The sequence below is a fragment of the Peromyscus leucopus genome, chromosome 14 (assembly GCF_004664715.2).
Source record: "Peromyscus leucopus breed LL Stock chromosome 14, UCI_PerLeu_2.1, whole genome shotgun sequence".
In the NCBI taxonomy this organism is placed as follows: Eukaryota; Metazoa; Chordata; class Mammalia; order Rodentia; family Cricetidae; genus Peromyscus; species Peromyscus leucopus.
In genome coordinates, this window is record NC_051075.1 from 69,255,109 (window position 1) to 69,273,934 (window position 18,826).

At 46.3% G+C, this 18,826-nt stretch overlaps 1 protein-coding gene across 4 annotated transcripts in view; it reads right to left on the reverse strand.

Annotated features, from left to right (window-relative positions):
- The window catches only part of Lgmn (legumain), a 39,281-nt gene extending 21,999 nt beyond the window's left edge, over nucleotides 1–17,282 (reverse strand). The window contains exons 1-4 of one of the 4 annotated variants that reach the window (XM_028888262.2): nucleotides 17,204–17,282; nucleotides 13,666–13,730; nucleotides 5,337–5,395; nucleotides 1,731–1,892 (exon numbers count right to left, since the gene is read on the reverse strand). In XM_028888262.2, coding sequence (XP_028744095.1) covers nucleotides 1,731–1,874 — 144 coding nt within the window. In that variant the 5' untranslated portion in view covers nucleotides 1,875–1,892; nucleotides 5,337–5,395; nucleotides 13,666–13,730; nucleotides 17,204–17,282. Of the gene's footprint in view, nucleotides 1–1,730; nucleotides 1,893–5,336; nucleotides 5,396–13,037; nucleotides 13,190–13,665; nucleotides 13,731–17,203 lie in introns of those variants that run through there. The other 3 variants (XM_028888264.2, XM_028888263.2, XM_028888266.2) reach the window with 3 other exon arrangements.
- Between the last annotated feature and the right edge of the window lie 1,544 nt (nucleotides 17,283–18,826).

The following is an 18,826-nucleotide window of genomic DNA, read 5'->3' on the forward strand; positions in this document are numbered from 1 at the left end:
GGTGGATAAAGAGGGATTGAGAACAGGCTGGGCTCCACACAGCCTCACTGTGAGGATTAAAGACCTCAGAATGCTCTGAGGAGAGTCTACAACATGATCCTGTGACAATCTACGCACCTTGCATCTAAAGTTTAAATCAACTTTTGTTGTTGATTTGGTTTGGTTTGGTTTGGTTTTTCAAGACAAAGTTTCTCTGTGTAGCTCTGGCTGTCCTGGAACTAGCTCTGTTCTGTAGACCACATTGGCTTCCAACTCAGAGATCTGCCTGCCTCTGCATCCAAGTGGTGGGACTAAAGGTGTGCGCCACCACACCTGGCTAAATCGACTTTAAAATGACAGTGTTATCAGTTACATAGAAGTCAGCCTTTAGACCAGGCGGATTGTAGCTTTGGTGCCTTTTGCCTTTCCTGGAACTCACTCTGTAGCCCAGGCTGGCCTTGAACTCAGAGATCCGCCTGGCTCTGTCTCCCAAGTGCTGGGATTAAAGGCGTGCGCCGCCGCCGCCGCCACCGGCCACACCCGGCAAGACCGACAAATGTCACTGAGCCTAGAACACACCTATTTCTCCTTCACCAAGATACCCCTAGGCAAATGTCAGCCAATCCAGGTCCTGAACCCTAGAAATCCCCTCACCCCAACCTCTGCTATGATTAAAAACCCTACTCTTGCAGGGCGTGGTGGTGCACGCCTTTAATCCCAGCACTTGGGAGGCAGAGCCAGGCGGATCTCTGTGAGTTCGAGGCCAGCCGGGCTACCAAGTGAGCTCCAGGAAAGTCGCAAAGCTACACAGAGAAATCCTGTCTCGAAAAAAACAAAAAAAAAAAACCTACTCTGCCTGGACTCGGGGGCTCTCTGCTTCCACTGCTGCAGACAGATGGAGAATCCAAACTCGGACTTGAATAAAGCCTCTTTGCATTTGCATACAGATCCGGTGTCTCTGTGCTGGTCTTTGAAGGGTCCCTGGGATCTAGGCTTAACACCAATCATGTTCCCATCCACATACTGGCTAATCTGAGTAAGGCTGATACCAGTGCAAGATTTTACATGTTTTTTGTTCCTTTTGGGTCCACACCCTGGGGTGGGATCTTTGGATGAGGGGTAACTATTTCACCTTCTCCTGGACTGCCAAGCTGCTTCCCCAAGGCCATCCCTTCTTCCCCACCGGAGGCTGGCTGTTAACTATGCTTTTCCCTCTCATTTCCACAAGCTGATGTTGTGTGTTTCTGCAAATCAATGGAAACGCCAGGAGACATAAGGTAAGTAAAGGGACAGAGGCTGAGTGGGCAGAGGGGTCAGGACTGTGTTCCCAGAGTTCCAGCCCCGCTTCAGAGGCTCAGAGGGCAGAGGGGTCAGGACTGTGGTGTTCCCAGAGTTCCAGCCCCGCTTGCCTCCTGCCATGGACCTCGGTTAAGTCGCCTCCCCTCTCTAGCCCTCAGTGTCCTTTCTGTAAGATGAAGGCGTTACCAAGGGCTTCACCTCGTAATCTTGCACCCAGGTTATGCCGTGATGTCTGAAGACTGAGTTTTTGAATTGTGACAGGCAGGCAAGTGATGCCGCCATCACTTCAGACACAGTTACAGATCCAAAAAAGGAATAATACACTGGTTCTGAAGGCCACCAGTGTGAGAGACAAGGAAATCCCGCATTATACTAAGACAAAATTGTCTTCCAAAATGACCACACCACTTTGTGGATCCAAAGCCAGTAATAAAGAAACTTCAGTTTCTTACCTGGTGCCGGTAATTATACCAGCCATTGGAGCCCGCCACAATCACCACCCAGTGCTTGCCGCCATCCTCAGGATCATCCACACCAACCGGGAGAGCACCAGCACCCAGCACCAGGCTGAGAAGCACAGCCGCTTTCCAGATCATTCTGCACCACAGTGTCAGCTAGAAAGGAAAGTGCAGAGGGATTTTAAAGAGACAGGAACTAGAGATAACATCACAGCACCTGGGGCCAGAGGGCATACTGCTTAGCACATAGGAATGTGCTGAGGGTAACAATGAAGAACCTCTCGGAGCTTTGGCCACAGGTGAGGGGCAAAGGGCAGTCCTGTCCCTACCTCTCAAACCTCCATACAAGAGCCAGGTATGCCACAACCAACTCTCTGGATACTATCCAGAGAGCACTTAGGCCAACTTCACAAGTTCCTACCACAGCCCAGAATGCACATGACATCCCAACTATCCTGTGCGGTGACATGTCCACAGCATACTCTGAACTGCTTGTGCGAGAACACACATGTGACCTAGCTGCGCAGAGAAAAATATGCAAAGCAGACATAAAATGTAATGGGAGGTTTTTTTGCTGGGTGGTGGATAGGACAGAGCAATCTCCTAAACCGCTTCTTCTTATTACAATAAATGTTTATTACTTGACAGATGTATTTACATTTTTTTATTTATTCTTGGGGTAGGAACATGTACTGCCATGTTACAGAGGTCAGAGGACCACTTTAGGGAGTCGGTTCTCTCGTTCCACTCCGGATCCCAGGGACTGAACTCAATGTCCGCTGGCCTGGCAGCGAGCACCTCTGCCCACTGAGCCACCTCACCAGTTCCAATGTAGATTACTTACAAAGTTTGAATATGCAGTACAATGAACAATAATGTGAACTCAAGTTTCCAGGAAGGGAGCACAGAATATGGGGGAGGTGGGGGAGAGATGCTGCACCTGTGTTCAAGATTCTACAAGACCAAAGGACTGGGCTTCAAGATTATGGAGTTAAAATGTTGCAGACTGGAGCCAAATGATCTTGGGCTACTTTGAAAATCATTCACTGCCCTCCCCTGTCTAAACTAACATCCTTGTGACTATCACAACCTCACAACGTAGCCTTAGCAAACTGCTAGAGTCCACCAGTCCAAAAGTCAAGAATGTCATCGGTTCGCATCTGACTTCTACAGCAGTGACACCCCCACTTTGCTGTCTACGATCCCCACCACTGGATGGGGTAAATACTTAGATCGATGACTTTCTTTGTTCTGCCCCTAATGAAAACCACATGCAACCACTTCCACATGGTATCTGTGTTCCCTGGGCTAAGGTCATTCATATTTGGCTTTCTTATTCCCTCTGAGGCGAGAGCTCTGTTTTTGTGTCAACAATAGTGAAAATGATTTAAGCCTAAGTGTGAGCCATCTGGATAAGCTATGACCAAATTTGAATTCCTGTCTTTGACACTCACCAAGTACATGTGTCTTTGTACCCAGTGGAGCAAACATTTTCACGTGGGTTTTTTTGTTGTTGTTGTTTGTTGTTTGTTTTTTGAGACAGGGTTTCTCTGTGTAGCTTTGTGCCTTTCCTGGATCTCACTCTGTAGACCAGGCTGGCCTCGAACTCAAGGAGATCTGCCTGTCTCTGCCTCCTGAGTCCTGGGACTAAAGGCGTGTACCACCACCACACTACCCACGTGTTTTTAAAAAGGAGAGGTTAAGAGAGGGTGCTGCTTCTGCAGGGGAGCTGAGCTCAGTTCCCAGCATCCATGTCGAGCCGTTCACAACTGCCCTTAACTCAGGGCCAAGAGTCTGGCACCCCTCTACCAAGCTCTACCAAGCTCTACAGACACCTACATTCACGTGTACTTACACACACACACACACACACACACACAATTAACAATAAAAAATATTTTTTTCAAAATAAACAGAGGGAGGCAGAGGAAGGTATGAAGTGACACATCCCATATTTCTGGAGTATCTTTAGCCCAAGACCAGCCTTGTGTGTTTTAGATTCCTAGCCCATTAGTTTCTGCCCCATAGTTCTGCATCTCAAGGCTTTATGCTTAAGGAATTACCCAGCCTATATTATACTTTAATGCCAAAACTTGTTTTGCATTGAGACAAATGTCCTGATGTGTTTCCCAAACTGGTCTCCAACATCTGGTAAACAATCCTCCTGCCTCAGCTTCCAGAAAAGCTGGGGCTGCAGGCATGTCCCACCACACTTGTTAATGCCAAAACTTTAATCCCAGCACTCGCCAGGTGGATCTCTGTGAGTTCGAGGCCACCCTGGTCTACAGTGTGAGATCCAGGATAGGAACCAAAACTACAGAGAAACCCTGTCTCGAAAAAACAAAAAAAAACAAAAAAACAAAAAACCTTTTAACACACAAGGTAGTAATAAGGCCGGATGCTAGCCACCATACATTGTGACATTAGCCTCTCCCTGTGTCCTGAAATGACACACCCAGGCCTGTGACCCTGTGATAAGAAGTGTGAGGACTCAGCAGAGAGGACCTGTGGGACAGGCTCCGCTTTGTTTCCACCCTCATGAAAACACACAGCAGCTAAGGCACTATGGTCTTGGGTCTATCTCTAAGCTGAAGAAGCCCCATCCTCTGTGCTAACACTCCCAAAATCAGAGAAGAGACAAAGAAGAAAGGAAGGAAGCCCTATGTCTGCAGAGAAAGGGGAAGGAAGCCAGGGTACCTGGGGTGGAGCCTCTCGTGAGGCTACATCAGGCCCCAGTTCACATGAGAACCTCATTAGGTAGACTGTGACTGAAGGCCAGGCCCATGAACAGCTTGCCCTTCTAAAGCACTCCTGGTACACAGATGTTGCCAGCCTCAGATTGCACTTGGATGCAGAGACTTCAGGCATGAGCCCCATCCATGGGCTCCCATCCTCCCTGACCCTAAACCCAGCACCCCTGCCCTTGGGACTGGGATGCTTGGTCACTGCAAATGTCTCAAATTCAAGAACCAGATCCTGAGTTTGTAAGCCTCAGTCAGTGTAAGTTAAGGTTCCTTTTTTCCTGCCTCCTCCTCTTCTTCCTCACCCTGCATACCTTAGCATCCCAAGTGTGTGTGTGTGTGTGTGTGTGTGTGTGTGTGTCATACCTTAGCATCCCAAGTGTGTGTGTGTGTGTGTGTGTGTGTGTGTGTGTGTGTCATACCTTAGCATCCCAAGTCTCAATGTCTATCCCCTCCCTTTAGCATCCCAAGAGCTGAGACTACAGCATGCACCGCCACACCCAGCTAGAATTCCCATTTCTTTCACGGCACTGCAGAGTTCATGGAGGGAGGATTAACTCTAGTATCCGATCCCAGGTTTGCTGTTTGGTCCCGTGATGAGGGGGGTGGGGGAAGGAGGGTTAGTGAGCTGCTGAGGTGGTTTCAATGCAGGGACCAGCTGATCTGTTAATGTCAACCCAGGGAGGCTCCTCCACAATCCTAAAGGCCTGATTAGGGCCCCCCATGAGGCATATTTGGACAAAGGACAAGCCAGAGGACACCAAAGAGCAGCAGCACGTGTCCCCAGAGCTCTCCACAGGCCCCACCAGAAAGTGCACGTGACCACCAGCAGCCTGCTGCTTCTTTGCCCTGCACTTACTTATTTAGCTTCAGTTCAGCTGCCCGGAAGCTTTCCAAGATCCAGTCAGCAATGCTTTCCTGTAAAAGGCCAGACAGCAAATATTTTTGGCTTTGCAAGCTAAACCATCTCCAACATAAATCATTTGACCCTCCCAGTATTTCATGAAAGCAACCATAGACAATATGGGAATGGATGAATATGGCTGTTTAAATAAAACTTTGTTAAAAACAAACAAACAAACAACAACAAAAAACAGGCATCAATTTGACCTATGGGCCAGTTTGCTGACTTTGCCCAAGAAACAGAATGAGCTCCTGGCCCCAAATACAGTCTGAATGGCTAGTATAATCTCCCATCAAAATTACCAAACTAGCCGGGCAGTGGTGGCACATGCCTGTAATCTTAGCACTCGGGAGGCAGAAGCAGATAGATCTCTGTGAGTTCGAGGCCAGCCTGGTCTACAGAGATAGTCCAGGACAGGCTCCAAAGCTACAGAGAAACCCTGTCTCAGAAAACCAAAAATAAATAAATAAATAAATAAATAAATAAATAAATAAATAAATAAATAAATTACCAAAGTGGTCCCTGGTTTACATCAGCCTCTGCTAAGTTTGGTTGTGTGACTTAGTCCCAAAGAGCACTCATTCCATGGGTGGCATTGATATGTGATTTTTCCCCTCATATTTAGCGGGGTAAGAAATATAATCCACATGGCTTTCTATGTTCAAAGTTTCCAGAGCCACAGATTTAACCAAGCTTGGATCAAAACCACTTGGAGGGGTTAGGGAGGCGTCTCAGTGGGTCAGTCTCTTGCCACTGTGTGTGCATGAGGATCTGATTTGAATCAACAGAACCCATTCAAAGACGGGTGTAGCAGCGGTCATTTGTAATCCCCACACTCCTACACCGAGACTAGGGGCAGAAATAGAAGAATCCACAAGAGGCTGGTGGGTCAGACAGTAAACCACAGAGACTCTGTCTTACTCAAACTGGATCAACACCAGGGTTACCCCATGGCCTCCACAGGCACCTGCAGCATGCACACACCTGCACTCAAACACATGAATGTGTGTACCCACACACACATATAAACGCATCATATACATCTGGTATATATGTATGGATATGGGGGTGGCATCTATGCTGAATTTGTAAGAGCCTTTCTTTTCTTGTCACCATCTCCAGAGCACAGCAGGATGACAATTACCTTAGGTATTGGAAGTCATCCAATGAGGAATTAAAGTTCTAAGACAGTAAGCCTAGGCTCTATACAAAAGTCATGTCACATAAAGGACTTGAGCATCCTAGTTGGTATCCAAGGGAACCTTGGAAGCAGTCCCAAGGACACCCAGATGACTGTATTGGAATCAATGTCCAACCTGACTGTGAGCAGTACAATAGAGGCAGCCAGTTTAGCCACCTGGATGAGCCCACACTACAGCAGCTGTACAAACACAGCCCTTTCATACGTGTGTCACTGTACTGCTAGGAAGGAGCAGCAGACAGGCAGAGGTCCACCTCGGTCCCCTTATTCATTCTCACAGTGGGTGATTCCTGTAAGCACACATCACTTTCAGAAAGGGAGGAAGCTGAGACTGGGAGGAGAGGAGGAACTTGCAGGTGAGTGACATAAATCTGCCTGAGTGGGCTATGCCTGTCCCATTGCACCAACTCACTGCTCCTGGTGGGTCCATGACCACAGACAGCTCCAGCCTGGGGTTCAAACACAGAGTGGGTCTTCAGCCCTTCCCCCAGGACACCTATGACTTCTCTGGTGCTATTTTAAGGCACTAGTGGGAGCTCTTGTGTGCCCCACCATGGAGACTTTGAGCCACACACTCCCTAAGTCAACTGCCAAACATAAACTTTCCCAGCTGCCAAAGGTTCATCCTTGGTCATTCCTACCATGATGCTGTTCAGCTAGACCAGAAAGTCAAGTTAAAGACTCACCTCAACTTCAAGAAACAGATCATCAAATGGACTTAACTAGGGACATTGGGACAGAGTGAGCAGTCTAGATGAATTCTCATGAGCCATACAGGTAATAAAGGCAAGGTCGTGGGGTCATCTAAGTAGCTAGGTCAAGTTCAAAGACAGGTATGACATCTCCATCACCACAGGTGTGACCTCTCACTGCCAGCTACCATTCACGACTGGATCTGGGTCAGGTGCATCAAGCCAAGCCAAGAAGCTAGTAGTTAGTTAGATGATGACATCATTGAAGAACAGGAAAGTCTTCATCATACTCTGTTCTCTGGGAGGTTAGAGTAAAAGCATCCTGCAAATAGCTGACAACATGTAAGATGAACAAAGAGGTGGTATGGATGACTGTCCATTGTCTGGTTGGGTTTTTGACTCAGGGTCTCATTATAGAGCAAAGACTGACCCAGAACACACAATCCTCCCGCCTCCAACTCCAAGATACTAGCATTACAGGTGTGCATACCTCTGCACTAGGCAGTTTCCTTAATCAAACTTTTTTGCTGTGTTGCTTTTCTGTTTTGCTTTATTACATGGTATTCTGCAGTATTTTGAGACAGTCTCAAGTAGCCTAGGCTGGCTTCAAACTCACTATGTAACTAAGGACGACTTAGAATCCCAGATTTGCAGCCCAATTTAGTGGCAAACACCTTTAATCCCAGTGCTCAGGAAACAGAAACCGGTAGATCTGAGTTCAAGGCCTGTCTGGTCTATAGAGCTCCAGAATAGTTAGGGCTACACAGGGAAACCCTATCTTGAAACACCCGCACCACCCCGCACACACAAAATAACTCCAGATGCTTCTGCCTCTACCTCCCAAGTGCTGGGGTTACAGTGAGCCATGTACCCAGCCTTGTTTTCAGATGCTAGCGATCAAACCCAGGGACTCACAAGTGCTAGGCAAATGCTCTATGACTGAGCTTCATCCTCAGCCCTAATTTCTCTAAAACAGGACCCTCTGCTATAACAAGGGAAACCACTCCCTCTCCAGTAGGACTATAGTACGAAGATCTCACATCTTCTGGGTTTCCTCTTGAAGACTAAGGTAAGTAGATCCTATCTCAAATGAAATGTCTTACCAGATGACTTTACCATTTTCCTCAACTAGGAGACAGATTTGGTGAGGAGCCAGACTGTACCCAGACTGTAACCTCTCTAGACCCATCTAATTCTGGTTCCATCAAAATTACTCTACCTACTTCCTGTGGATAAAAGCTATGCAAAAAACTCTCATGTAGACATGCAAATGGATTCGAACAAAGGGAGGTGGCACAGACTTCCTCCATTTCACACTCCAGTATTTCCAGTCTACAGACATGGCTGCACTCTGGAGCATCCTTTGAACTGATTGTAATACCTCAACAGGTCTTCTTATTAATAATTTAAGCAAAGCCCTTAGCACATGTTCATTTTTAAGATATGTACATCTTAACTTCACCTTTAAAAAGTATCTTTACCATTACAGAAACCACAAGCATCTACCTACTCCTAAGCAAACAGAATCAAAGCCTCAGGCATCTAGAGACACAGCCTCTAGTGAATGGCTGACAACTTAACACTTTTATTTTCAATGCCTATTTGAAATATGAATTTGTTTAAACCACGATTATTATTTTTGAAACTTGGTTCCATTACAGTTTGTGGTCTTTTTCCAAAATGACTAAAGGAAGCTTTCATAGTTACATGTTAACTCTGAGGTTAGTCCTTTTGTCTTTTTTTTTCTTTTTAAAGAAAACCCTGGCTGGCCTAGAAATCAAAAAGACCCACTAGTCTCTTTCAGAGTGCTGGAACTAAAGGTGTGCACTACTACACCCAGCCTTGAAGTTTGACTTTTTTGTTAGATTTTGATTTTGTTTGATTTGTTTGGTTTTGTTTTGATTGATTCCTGGCTGTCCTGGAACTCACTCCGTATATCAGGGTATATCAGGCTGGCCTTGAACTCACAGAGATTGGCCGGCCTGCCTGCCTCCAGAGTGCTGGGATTAAAGGCATGTGTCACCAGGCCTGGACCTGAGCTTGCACTTTTTACTGTATCTTTTTGTTTGTTTGTTTGTTTGTTTGTTTGTTTTCTCTGAAAGAATTGTAAACCAGAATTTTATCAGGCTCATTATACTCTTAAACAGATCTATAGCCATCCACTGAACACTTCCTGACTTTGGAGTTTTGGGCTGTTCCTGGTTTGTTTTTTTTTTTTTTTTGTTTTTTTTTTTTCTTCGAGACAGGGTTTCTCTGTGTAGCTTTGTGCCTTTCCTGGAGCTCACTTGGTAGCCCAGGCTGGCCTTGAACTCACAGAGATCCGCCTGGCTTTGCCTCCCGAGTGCTGGGATTAAAGGCGTGCGCCACCACCGCCCGGCCCTGTTCCTGGTTTCTTAGCCACTATAAACAATGTCACAAACACTACAACAAATCTCTCTTTATACACAAATCTCTAGGATATTTACAAGAACCATGGGGGTGGGGAGGTGTTTGTTCTGTTTTGAGACAGAGTCTATGTAGCCCTAGTTTCCTGGAATTCTAGGTAGACCAGGCTGGCCTTGAACTCAAAGAAATCCACCTGCCTCTGTCTCTCAAGTGCTGAGAACACTGGGTTTAATTCACCCTTTTTGTAAGGGGCTACTTTGTTCTAAGGCAGGGGTTTTCTCAGCCTCCCTAATGCTGAGACCCTTTAAAACAGTTCCTCATGCTGTGGTGACCCCAACCATAAAATTATTTCATTGATTCTTCATAACTGTACTATTGCTACTGTTATGAATCATAATATAAATATTTGATATGCAGGATACCTGATATGCAACCCCCATAGGTTGAGAACCACTGTTCTAAGGTAAACAGTAATCTCATTTCTTCCATCTTTTCTTCCGATAGCAAACTTTACATTCTCTAATCTGGACACATAAGTATCGAATCATGGGGGTTTTTTAGTTTAAAAAATGAGTCTCACCACATATTTATCTAATCATGCAGATTTCAACAGCCTCAATGCATGTGACAACTTCCTCACCATAAACTGAGATTTGAATTTTGGTCTACTAAGCAACTTTCTGCAACTTAAAAAATATTAGACAGCCCTGGAGATAATTCAGTGGGTAAGGGCACTTGCCAAGAAAGACTGATGGCTTGATTCCCAGAACCCAGAAAAAAACTGAGTCATGCATCTGTAATCCCAGAACACCCACCCAAGGATAGAAGGAAATGGGAGAATCACAGATACCAGAGGACCAGCTAACCTGGAGTAAACTGTGTCCTCTGATTGACATATGTGAGCCATGAAAGGTGTGCAATTGTGGAGGGAGGGAGGGAGGGAGGGAGGGAGGGAGGGAGGGAGGGAGGAGGGAGAGAAAGAGTCCAGAATAATAATGCTGGAGCCAAGAGTGTTGTCACAATCTAAAATCCCAGCATTCTAGAGGCTGAGGCAGGAGAATCACTGCAAGTTCGAGGTCAATCTGAATACAGAGCAAAACCCTGTCTCATAAAAATAACAAACGGGCCGGGCGTTGGTGGCACACGCCTTTAATCCCAGCACTCGGGAGGCAGAGGCAGGCGGATCTCTGTGAGTTCGAGGCCAGCCTGGGCTACCAAGTGAGCTCCAGGAAAGGCGCAAAGCTACACAGAGAAACCCTGTCTCGAAAAACCAAAAAAAAAAAAAAAATAACAAACGGGGCCTGGAGTGGCACACGGGACATACACATTTAATCCCAGCACTCAGGAGGCAGAAGCAAGTCTATCTCTGTGAGGCCAGCCTGGTCTACATAGTTAGTTATAGGACATCCAGCGCTACATAGAGACACTGTCTCAAAAAATAAATTAATAAGAATAACAAGCATTTCTCCAAAAGAGAGTCCCGGGAAAATTCCAGAGGCAGAGTTTTCACTTCAACTCGGTGAAATGTGACTTGTTCGTTTGTAACAGCAACCACATCACATATACAACAGTGGACCCAGAAGATCAGGAGCCAGAATGTCCCATCACTGTGTCACTGTAGCTGCCACGATGCTGTGACCCAGTGCTTTACTCATGTGTTTCTGGCGATGCTGGTAACAACAAGCCCCTGTGCTGCCAGTCACACATAATTATGTGCCAGGCATGACCCTTCACTAGTTAGTTACTGCAGAGAGTCCTCCAGTTAGTATAAATAGAAAACATTCTGTGAAACAGCAGCCAGGTTGGCCGGGCAGCAGCCTCATCCTTCTCATGCACACTACATCATCTCTGACCACACCTAGCAGCTTGTCCAGTGAGTGCCCTACACTATCCAGGCTCCTGTGAAAGCCCCCCGTGGTGTATGCACAGCAACACAGACTACTGACATGTGTCGCAGAACATATCCCCATCAATAAGCAATGTCCTGGACATGGTGCCATCTACTTAACAGGTCTCGAATTTTCTCTTTTCTTTCTTTCTTTCTTTCCTTTTTTTTCCCCCCGAGACAGGGTTTCTCTGTGTAGCTTTGTACCTTTCCTGGAGCTCACTTGGTAGCCCAGGCTGGCCTTGAACTCACAGATCTGCCTGGTTCTGCCTCCCAAGTGCTGGGATTGAAGGCGTGCGCCACCACCACCCGGCTCGAATTTTCTTTCTTCCTACCACAGATATAGCTCCCCTGGAGGCTATTGTGACGCCCTTCTAGTCTTCAGTGTGGCCTCCTCTAACACTTTCTATGCTACAAACACTTCCAGATAAAGAGAAATCTACACTCTAAAGGCAGCTCACTGGATATTCAGGACAACATCCAAATTTCCCACTAAAGGGGCACCTGTCTCTCCTCCTGATCAATTCACTCCCCACATGTAATCCCTTACTCTAAACAGACTCCACAATTCTAGGTCCAAAAATTGTCCACAACTTTGCCTTGCTGTATTCCAGGTAATGCACATTCCTCCTCCACCACACTAGCCACTGTCCATCACCCATAGCTCCAACTTCACTATCTGCTGCACGAAGTCCTGCTTCCTCCCAAATGAAAATTGGATGTTGTCCCTGTACACGAAGGACTACCTCTATCCTTGACAAAATAAACTAGCCTCAAAAATTTTAGCAACGAACATAGCATGGTGGCCCAGAATCCTGTAATCTCAGCCTTCAGAAAGCTGAGGCAGGAAGGTCACTGAATTAAAAACCAGCATGTTGAGTTTGAGGTGTTGTGTCAAGGCCAAAACCAAACAAAAGCTTACTACAGACCAATAAATGTTTGCTTTGCAGTCCCAGAATAAAGAATATTCCAGTCGCTACAGACCACAGGGCGAGTCTCAAACCCTGACCACTCATTTTCATCTATAAAGCCGAGCAGGTGACATAAGCTCCATCCTCCACCCCTCTGTCTAAACCGCTTGCACGAAATAATTCTAACCCTAACAGGGGCCGGGGACCACACAAGGCTATCTTTCACTTTCAAGGTGGATGTGAGCAGTCCTGAAACCCACCAGCTCTTCTCGGAAGGAATATTTGGGGTATTCCTATGAGGTATTTTTGTTGAGATCGGGAATTGCCCCTCTCCACGGGTGCAATGTTCCACGTTAAAAGCATCAACAATCACGACCCGGACCCTGCCAGGCGCTGCCTGGCTGTGGGACCTCAGCAAATCGACTCCTCCTCCAGTCTAAGTTTAACCCTCCAGGGGAACCAGCCGTTCCAGCAAAACACACTCGCGACACAAACAAGCCTAGGGCTGGGTGGCCCCAGGAGGGAATTATTACTCAGAGGGAGTCGAGGAATAAAAAACATAGCCAAGAGCCCGTAAGTCACCTCTCGTGTGGCGTGGGTCCTCCTGGGGGGCCCGCGATTACCTGGGCGGGTGGGTGACTGTCTCTCGGACAGCAGGACCGTGGGAACTCCGAGAGTCGCGCAGCCTCAGACCAACCACCTCCAGAGTCCACCCCGCTGTGATTGAGCTGGGCCGCCACCTCTCCCTGCGCTCGAAAACCTGCGTACTCTGATTGGTGCGGCCTCGGGGCGTGGCGTTTAAGAAAACCAATAGATGCTGAGACTGAGGCCGACGAGCCAGAAAGACTACGAATACCAACATTGTGGGCGGGGCTTCAGGGCCTTGTGGGCGGGGCTCGGGGCCCTGTGGCCGGGGTTGGGCTTGCGCTCTTGTATTAGGAGCTTGACTTGAGCTGGGGACTATAGGAGCAGTGAAGGGTCGCTAGGACTCACTGGTCTCCTGACATGTCAGCGCATTGGACCTAGTGATGCTCCCCTGTCGTCCACTCCCAGGAACTGTTGTAATTTTGTTGGTCTGCCTTGACCTGTGATCAGTCCAAGAGACGAGTGACCACCCCAACTTTACAGACAGGACACCTAACAAAATCATGGAGCTTAATTTTTTTTCTCAAGCTTCCAGAACACTTTCAGTGGCGGGAGCAAACCTTACCAGTCTCGTCCTGAATCCCAAGATCCCAGTCTGCTGTTGTCTCGAGTGTTGGGCTTCACAGTGAGCTGGAGGAAAGAAAAAAAAAAAATACTGTATGTGCAAGTGCCGTGACGGCGCTTAGTACGTTGAACTGATGGAGTTGGTGTGATAAAATCCATGCAGTCTTGCATGAGTTTATCAGAACCCAAGACAGGGCCACCTTCTGGGGTGTGTGTACACGCATGCACGTACCTGCAGGTGTATGTATGTATGTATGCATATGCATATGAATGTAGAGGCCAGAGGTTAACTGCTGGACCCATTCGCCTTTACTTTTGTCTGTGTGTTTTGGGTTGGTTTGGTGTTGAGACAGGGTCTCTCTATGTAGTCTTGGCTGTCCTACCTAAAACACAGTATGTGGACCAGGCTGGCCTTGAACTCAGAGACTCTCCTACCTCTGCCTCCCTAGTATTGGGGTTAAACACATGCTTCACTATGCCCAGATCTACCTTCTGTTTTGAAAAAGGGTATCTCAAGGGTATTTCATTTGGCCTGGAGCTTACTGAGTTGGGTAGCCTACTGGCCAGTGAGTGAGTCCCAGGGATCAGTCTTTGTCCTTCTCCCTAATGGTCAGATTACAAGCACGCCCCATCACACCTGGCTTTTTGTTTTTGTTTTTTAATATGTAGATTCTGAAGATCAAACTAGCAAAACATGTCCTTTGCCAACTGAGCTATTTCCCCAGCCCTGAGTTTTTGGTTTTTTGGTGGTTTGTATGTTTGTTTGCTTGTGCGTTTGTTTTTCCCAGTAAATCTTAGGCCTGGCAACCCACACCAGGCCTGCTCCCTATCTTGGTTAATAAAATCCAGGCAGCGGTGACACACATCTTTAATCCCAGCACTAGGGAGGCAGAGCCTGGCGGATCTCAGTGAGTTCAAGGCCAGCCTGATCTACAAAGTGAGATCCAGGACAGGGACCCAAAACTACACAGAGAAACTCTTACTCAACAAACCAAAAAATTATAAGATCACAGCCACACTGCCAGCTTAGTATTATCTCTGGCAATTTCTTGCAAACAAGGCAGCCTCGAACAGACCGTAAGGGCGTCCCTATGAAGATAACAACTGACCCTTTGTCAGTCCTTGGCTTTAGCATACAATGAGCTATACAGCCTAGGAGTAAAGCTTCAAAGTGACGTGGGCTTCAAGTCAAGACCCATGACTAAACATGCTTTCAGGTCTTCCACCATGAGTGTGCGAAGCTCATTCACCCTGTTTATCAGGCTCCTTGAATTGCCACATGTAGCCAAGTATTGAGATAAAGAGGATTTTGTTTCTTCCCTTTGGGAATTGACTGTCCAGCAGGAGATATAGAAATGTGTCCTTAAGCTGGGCGATGGTGGCACATGCCTTTAATCCCAGCACTAGGGAGGCAGAGGCAGGGTAATCTGAGTTCGAGGCCAGAGAAACCCTGTCTCGAAAAACAAAAAAAAAAGAAAGAAAGAAATGTGTCCTTAACCTCTCCCTTTTTACCCACAATAAATGGTGGACTTTGACTATTTAAGCCTTAATGATGAAAGGAAAGTGGTGACCTGTAGCCTGATATGTTTAGACAAAGGGCCTGGGACAGCCCCTTTGCTCTCCCTCAGCAATTGAGCTGAGTGGACCAGAAGAGCAGGAACTGTAAGTGGATCTCCAATGGGAGGAGCTGCTGGTGGTTGCCAAGGTGCCCAGAAGACCTGCAAGGTGATGTCAAAGAGGTTTGACCCCAGGCCTGGGAGCATGGGTGAGGGCTGCTTTCAGGTTGTCTGGATTCAGATTTCAACTCCACACCCGCCAACTACAGGCTGTATGACCTGAGGGAGCTCTTTTTCTCCTCAGTGCTGAGATTCCCCCACACTTGGCATCAACTAAGAGTCCCACAAAGATTAGCCACTTAGGTTCAGTGATCCCTTGGGCAATGGGTATAACTTGAAAATTCTAATGAGGAAAACAACTCAATGTAATCCCCAAAAGCCTGGGCTACTTAATAATGATACCCTGCCTCAAAAAAAAGAGAGAGGGGAGGGAAGAGAGGACGGAGGGAGGGAGAGGGATTCTGTGACCTTGGGAACTGCCTTCACTATGGTGCCCACTCATGGGATAGCAGCACAAGATAGGTGTTGAGCCAAAGGAAAGCACCATTGACTCAAGCAAGCACCAACACAGCCCCTGGAAAGCAGGCTGGCACCAGACTCCCTGTAGACACACGGGCAAGGAAAACACTCCAGCAGAATTTCTGCCAGAAAAATCCTGGTTGTGGCTCCAGTGTTCGGGTCAGAGGTTAGTGAGACAGGACGTTAGATGGTGATGTCAGAGTGTGGCAGCCACCTGGCTCGTCAGAGACACCAGCACAGACGGCCGTTTCCGGCAATCAAACAGTGAGAGATTGAATGAGAGACTGAGATTATACAAGAGTAGAGGGAAAAGGACCTCTGTAAATTTAAGGCCAGCCAGCTACATAGCGAATTCTAGGACGGTCGGGAGTACATAGAGCTGTGGTTCCCAACCTTCCTAATGCTGCGACCCTCTAATACAGTTCCTCGGGTTGTGGTGGCACTCCAAGCATAAAATCACTTTCATTGCTACTTCATAACTGTAATTCTGCCACCATATGAATTGAAATGTAAATACCTGATATTCCACCCCTATAAAAGAGCCTTGACCCACATTTTGAGAAACAGCAACCAAAAGACTGCAGCAGGAGCTGGGGAAAGTATGAAAGCTCTGGGTTAGGGTGAGAGCAGTTTCCTGCCCCAGCACCACGGACATGTGGGGTATGTGAGTCTTTGTTCTAGGGAGAGCTGTTCAGTGTGCTAGAGGATGCTTTGCAGCATGCCTGGCCTCTAGCCACATGGTGCAGGTAGCATTCCTCTGCCAAGTTGTGACATTAAAAAATGTCCACAGATGCTACAAAAAAACTGTCCAGGAGGACTGATCTCTAAAGCATATAAAGAATTCAGGAAACTAGACATCAAAATACTGAACAATCCAATTTAAAAATGGGCTAAAGAGCTAAACAGAGAATTCTCAAAAGAAGAATCACAAATGGCTGAAAGACATTTAAAGAGATGCTCAGTGGGCAGTGGTGGTGCACGCCTTTAATCCCAGCACTCAGGAGCAGAGGCAGGCGGATCTCTGTGAGTTCGAGGCCAGTCTGGTCTCCAAAGCAAGTTCCAGGAAAGGCGCAAAGCTACACAGAGAAATCCTGTCTTGAAAAAACCAAAGAAAGAAAGAAATGCTCAACATCCTTAATCATCAGAGAAATGCAAATCAAAACGACTCTGAGATACCACCTTACACCTGTCAGAATGGCTATGATCAAAAACACTAATGACAGCCTATATTGGAGAGGATGTGTACATGAACAGTCTTATTAAATAAGAAACACAGAACTGAATGGTATTGTAAAATAAAAAATATATATCACAAAAAAAAAAGAAACACAGAGCCAAATGCAGAGTTAAAAGCCCAAGAGATCAGAGCAGTAGCTAAGAGCTGATAGTAAAAACCTTTCTTACCTTTCACTGCCACTGATGATGCCGCTGATGTCGCTGCCGCTGTTGTCCTTCCCCTCAGAAAGAGAACTACTTCTTGTGTATCTGTCTTTTTATTGACTTTCTGTTCTGCCTTCTCAGTGGTTGTAAACACAACCACATGACCTCTTCGTCACTGCCTGTCTATACAGACCTCCAGGTCTTCTATGGTTGGTATTGAGATTAAAGGCGTGTGTCTCCATGCTGGCTGTATCCTTGAACACACAGAGATCTGCCTGTCATGTGATCAGGATTAAAGGTGTGCACCATCACCGCCTGGCTTGCTATTAGCTCTGACCCCCCAGGCAACTTCATTTATTAACATACAAATAAAATCACATTTCAGTACAAATAAAATATCACCAGAGCAGAGCAAAGGGAACACTCTTCCACTGTTGCTGGGAATACAAACTTGTACAACTACTGTGGAAATCAGTATGGCAGTTTCTCAGAAAATTGAGAATCGATCTACCTCAAGACCCAGTCATACCACTCTTAGGCATATACCCAAGGAATGCTCAATCATACCACAAAGATACGTGCTCAATTATGTTCATAGCAGCACTATTTGTAATAGCCAGAACCCGGAAACAATCTAGATGCCTGTCAACTGAAGAATGGATTAAGAAAATGTGGTACATATACACAATGGAGTACTACTCAGCAGAGAAAAACAATGACAACATGAAATTTGCAGGCAAATTGATGGATCTAGAAAATATCATCCTGAGTGAGGTAACCCAAACCCAGAAAGACAAACATGGTATGTACTCACTCATAAGTGGATACTAGATATAAAGCAAAGAACGATCAGACTGCAACCCACAGAACCAGGGAGGCTATATAGTAGGGGGGACACTAGGATGAACATGACTTATAATAAGTTTTGGTTTTATTCAATTACTGGGCAAGCCTCAATGAAACATTTCACTATTAGGATAAGAATTTATACTGTATCAAACTGATAATAGAAAAATAAATAAAAATGGGAAAAAATTTTAAAAAACAAAATAATAACAATAAAGATCTTAAAAATTAAAAAAAAAACTGTCCAGGAGAGGTAACACACACACACACACACACACACACACACCACACGCCACACGCCACACACACCACACCATACCACACCACCCTATTTGGACCTAGCTATTCAGAGAGAGAGCTGAATATATCCATTCATGCGTGTATTTAACCTTTCATTCTGTCTGACCTGGCACTCAAAGGTGTGGACTCTGGGTCCAGATTGCTTGGATCTCAATTCCAGCTCTAAGACTTTCTGCTGTACAACCCCTGACAATCATTGCCACTCAATGAGCTCCAGCTTCTGCATTTGTGGCATTACAATAACAACCACAGTACTCTGCTTTAACCCCCAAGGGACAGTGTGGAAATATAGAGACTTTAAAAGTTCAGAACCCTGTAGCCATTATAAGACCATTAGTTATGCTCCTTGTGAGCTGCCTGTTTTTTCTTTATGGTTCTTAGTTGTTCTTTTGCAGAGCTGCCTTAAGTCATGCTGGGATCAAGAAAAATGGACCTTGATGGTTTGTGTTCCTGGAGTTGTATCCATGCCAGTGGATGCCCACACACTCCAGAAGAGAATTT